This window comes from Berghia stephanieae, chromosome 2 (genome assembly GCF_034508935.2).
Source record: "Berghia stephanieae isolate SIO BIC M18660-M18661 chromosome 2, UCSD_Bste_1.3, whole genome shotgun sequence".
NCBI classification, from domain to species: Eukaryota; Metazoa; Mollusca; class Gastropoda; order Nudibranchia; family Aeolidiidae; genus Berghia; species Berghia stephanieae.
Window position 1 is genome coordinate 15,583,675 of NC_088361.1, and position 4,318 is coordinate 15,587,992.

Genomic DNA, 4,318 nt, shown 5'->3' on the forward strand with positions numbered 1-4,318 from the left:
CCGGAGAGGATTGAGTGAGGGGGAGGGGGAGTTATCTTTGGAGTCTATTCAAAGGGAAGACCGGAATAACCCGGGCGTCCGCCGTAGTGCAAGCGCCGCAAAGTAAACTAGGGCGAAGTGACTTGCTCAAGGCCCCACAACGCGACAGGTAGTCGAACTCGGTACTTTTCGGGTACGAAGCAAAGACTGTACCACGGAGCCACGCTGTCCCGTGTTCAGAGTTGACGAAAAATAACTAATATAAAAAAGAAGCTAAATATATTTGGTGTCAAATAAAGTGTGTGAAATTTTTATTAAAATTCTCGGAACATGATTTTCAAATGGTCTACACACATCTACAGCGTGTCATGATCGTCTCATGATAAACATACACATTGAAAATATAATTTTGTTATTATAGATATTGGAGGAAAAGGTTCTGTATTTTTTTTCTTTTCATAAACATTATATAAAGATGAGCAATGTCACTCCTAAAGAAACGTTAAATATAATATAGTTACAATTTTTTTGGTTTCAAATGGTATCCATGTTACATTCAATTGGATTTGTTTCAAATGGGATCCATGTTACATTCAATTGGATTTGTTTCAAATGGGATCCATGTTACATTCAATTGGATTTGTTTCAAATTGGATCCATGTTACATTCAATTGGATTTGTTTCAAATGGGATCCATGTTACATTCAATTGGATTTGTTTCATATGGTATCCATGTTTCATTCAATTGGATTTGTTTCAAATGGGATCCATATTTCATTCAAAGTCAGTTGGATTGGGTTTTTTATTTAACCCGTTAACTGCCGTTCGCTGGAAAAACACGTTCTTAAAAATTTGGCCAGAAAACACGCCCTTCAAATATCGATCGATTTAAATGGCCCTCATCTTGGCCACAACAACAAAAGTCAGTTAAAATTGTGACTAAAATAAGACTGTGCGAGGTCCCAGGTTTGAGAGTCTTTGGGTCATTTAAATTGATCGATATTTGAAGGACGATTTCCTGGCCAAATATTTAAATACGTGTTTTTTTCTAACGCAAGTCGTCAGTTCATTGGTTAACATGGAATTCGTGATGGGAAGGTACAAGGTCAAGGTCTCTTTGGTTACTGGTAATTGAAGTCGTTTGTCAGCTTGGAGTCTACAAAACGTTAAAGCATGTCAAATTAATCTTAAATATCATACATACGCTGTTTAAAAAAAAAAACTAATAAAAATGGAAAAGATAACGATAATGATAACAAAACAAAATCATTGAATGCAATGAAGTGCTTGGACATTGTCATAGCTCGTCAATTCCTCATTTTGAAACAGATTTTCCCCTCCATTCTTTTACACTACATTTGCCCGTGTCTAAGTAGCAACAGCCGTGACGTCATTTCCCTCGTAATGACGCATAGTAACTGGTTCTAAACTATCGGAACAATGGCGGACGCCATTATCTCCATCACCGCCCTTATGAAATACTTCTCCGACGAGCATAAAAGTTCATCCAGAGGGGGGAAAAGATTATAAATCTGATCATGTTTTGACTTTTAAACAATCTGATTACATGACATGTGAAAAAGATCTAGCCAGCATGAAGAATAAAGAGTCCTGATTATCTTTGTTTAGAACCAAGCTGCTCGTTGCTGGGCGGACGTGTCATCAGACTATTGAATCCTATTGTAGGAGAAATGGACAGCACGGAAGATAGTGGAAATGACAGCCCAAAATCTTGTTCATTGGAGGACTGTCGTTGATGGCCTATGCTCCTCGAGGAGTAAAAGACCTAAGAAAGTAAGTACGTCAGTCAAGCCATGGGCAAGACTTGTGATTTAGACAACTCCTTAACTCTCTCCTTACCAGCTATTTTCAGAATTTTATCCGAAACTTCATACTCATCCAACACAAAAATACATTTTTCAAACAGATTATAACGAGTATATTCTATAATTTGCTCAGAAAAAGTTAACTCTGCAACACAGTGTCGAATTTTTATAGCTATAACTACAACGAAATGAAATCAGAATAAGAAAATAAAATGTTGGCTGCATCGTGACGAATGTGACGATTTTCCTATGGTTGGTGAGGAGAGAGTTAACATTCTCAGAATCCTCCAATAACGATTCGTGACATCACGTCCATGCAAACTAAATAAATAACAAAAAAAGCAAATACAAGGATGTCTGGAGCTTTGACTTAGCGCCGTAAAAGATTTGATTAAAATTAAATATAAAACAAAAGTATAATCAACCGACAAATGAAGATAAATAATCAGACATATTCTACAATATTATTATTATTATCATTATCCACACTGTTATCTTCCTGTGTAATAAGGCGTCATAAATCCAACGATAACAACCACAACATCAAATCATATAACATGATATTGCATGTGCCTTTACATTATATATATATTTGTTTTCTCTCACAATTTACATGGCATTATTTGAACAAGCACAAAGGGAGGCACGATTGATGACTCAATGCTAAAATAGACAGATGGCAAAATAATAATAATAATAATAATAATAATAATAATAATAATAATAATAATAATAATAATAATAATAATAAATAATAAAAAATAAAAAAAATAATAATAATAATAATGATGATAATGCACACTTAAATAACGCCAACATCTAATGCAATATGAGCTCTAGACGCTTTACAAAAATAAAATATATATCATTAATTAAACAATGACTACAGCTATTAGATACAAACATATTAAATATTTAAAACGCTATCAACATAGAAATACATTGTAAACGAAAAGAAAATCAAGTAAAGAAATGTTTTCTAAAGTAATTTGTCTTTAGCCTGCTTTTGAATGCCTCCAGGGATTCTGAGTTTCTTATCTCAAAAGGTAATTTATTCCAAATGGAGGAACCAGATGATGAAAAAAAAAACTATTTCAGTTAACTAATCAATAGGTATTACTTGCAATTGGAAAAATAATTTAATTTATAAACCAACAGCAGATGATGTAACATTTAATAAAGATATGTATTTTTTTTGTACGTCAAATGACGTCATTGGTCTGTTTATGGATTGGTTTCGCTCAAAGTATGGGCCATAAACAGGAAATGACGTCATTGTTTGATTTAGTCCCCGTCAGTCAAACAGTCGTATCAAAAGTCTTGTCTAAAACCAACCGTCGCTTTAAAGCTCTTATAACAAAACCAACCCTTGTCAGCGGGAGGTATCGCACTCATCTTTATTGGAAAAGAATCGATTACTTCCCCAATTTCATTTCAATCCCCGACAAAATGGATCTCGTTTTTTTTTTTTTTATCAAAATGTCATGATGTGGATCTACCAATCACGGCCTGCCATTCATTCACCCCCGCGCCCCCGCCTAATTTTTAATCATTTCCCTACTCTGCAATATAACCCGATAAATCTCTCTAACTCTTTGACAATCTGAGAATAACATTGAATACAACGATGAATACAATGTTATAACTTTTGACACCCGCAAATCTCTTTTAACTTTTGACAAACCCTGTAGTATTCGTTTCAAATAAATGGCGTCGAGATGTGGACTTATTGTTTCTTCTTACCATTGATTGTCATTGTGTTGATGACGCCATGTTATTTTGCTTAGATGAAACGCCAAACCAAATCATTCAACACGTATTGACCCCGCCACGTCCACCACGAGAAGCGAGAACTCGTCTACGGGGAGTGAAGCAGCTAGACGGCATGTAGTTTGCAGGGGGTGGGGTTCTCGCCATTCTCTTACCGCCGCCGCCGCCAATACCGCCTCCTCCGCCACCACCTCCTCCTCCTCCTCCTCCTCCTCCTCCTCCTCCGCCACCACTGCCACCTCCAGGTCGACGAATGATGTTTGGATCCGCCAAGAGAGGGTGGCGGGATTGGAGATTGATCACTTTAAGGCCGTTGTTTTCGTCAAAACCGGCTTCCATCTTCCCGTTGCTGACCATTGTACGCTTCTTAGTACTCACAAAACTGTGCGTCCCACGGGTCAGTTTGACTGACCAGTCGCGTTCCACTTCAATATCGACGAATCTGTTCCCTAGCCGAGTCGTGCCATTGTGGGGCGACAAACGAATAAACTTTGCTCCGGTAACAACAGTGACGTCACCACATCCCGACTGTGTGACCTTGACCCCGTTAATACGAACGATGACACCACCTTTTGGGAGATTTGCATACTCCGCCTGGGCAGCCACCTGCATACACGTCGCTACTAACGATTCGCCGTAACCTTCAGATGAAAACAAAAGATTGACCGATCGATCCCGGTGAATATCGGAGAATTTTATCGGCGCCATTGGTTTGAGTTCGGACTCTTGGAGTTTGAAGCAGT

At 37.6% G+C, this 4,318-nt stretch overlaps 1 protein-coding gene across 1 annotated transcript in view; it reads right to left on the reverse strand.

Moving 5' to 3' along the window:
* Positions 1 to 273: 273 nt before the first annotated feature.
* The window catches only part of LOC144964383 (uncharacterized), an 8,877-nt gene continuing 4,832 nt past the window's right edge, over positions 274 to 4,318 (reverse strand). The window contains exon 1 of the mRNA XM_078898566.1: positions 274 to 4,318. This exon is cut by the window's right edge and continues 4,832 nt beyond it. Coding sequence (XP_078754692.1) covers positions 3,615 to 4,318 — 704 coding nt within the window. The 3' untranslated portion in view covers positions 274 to 3,614.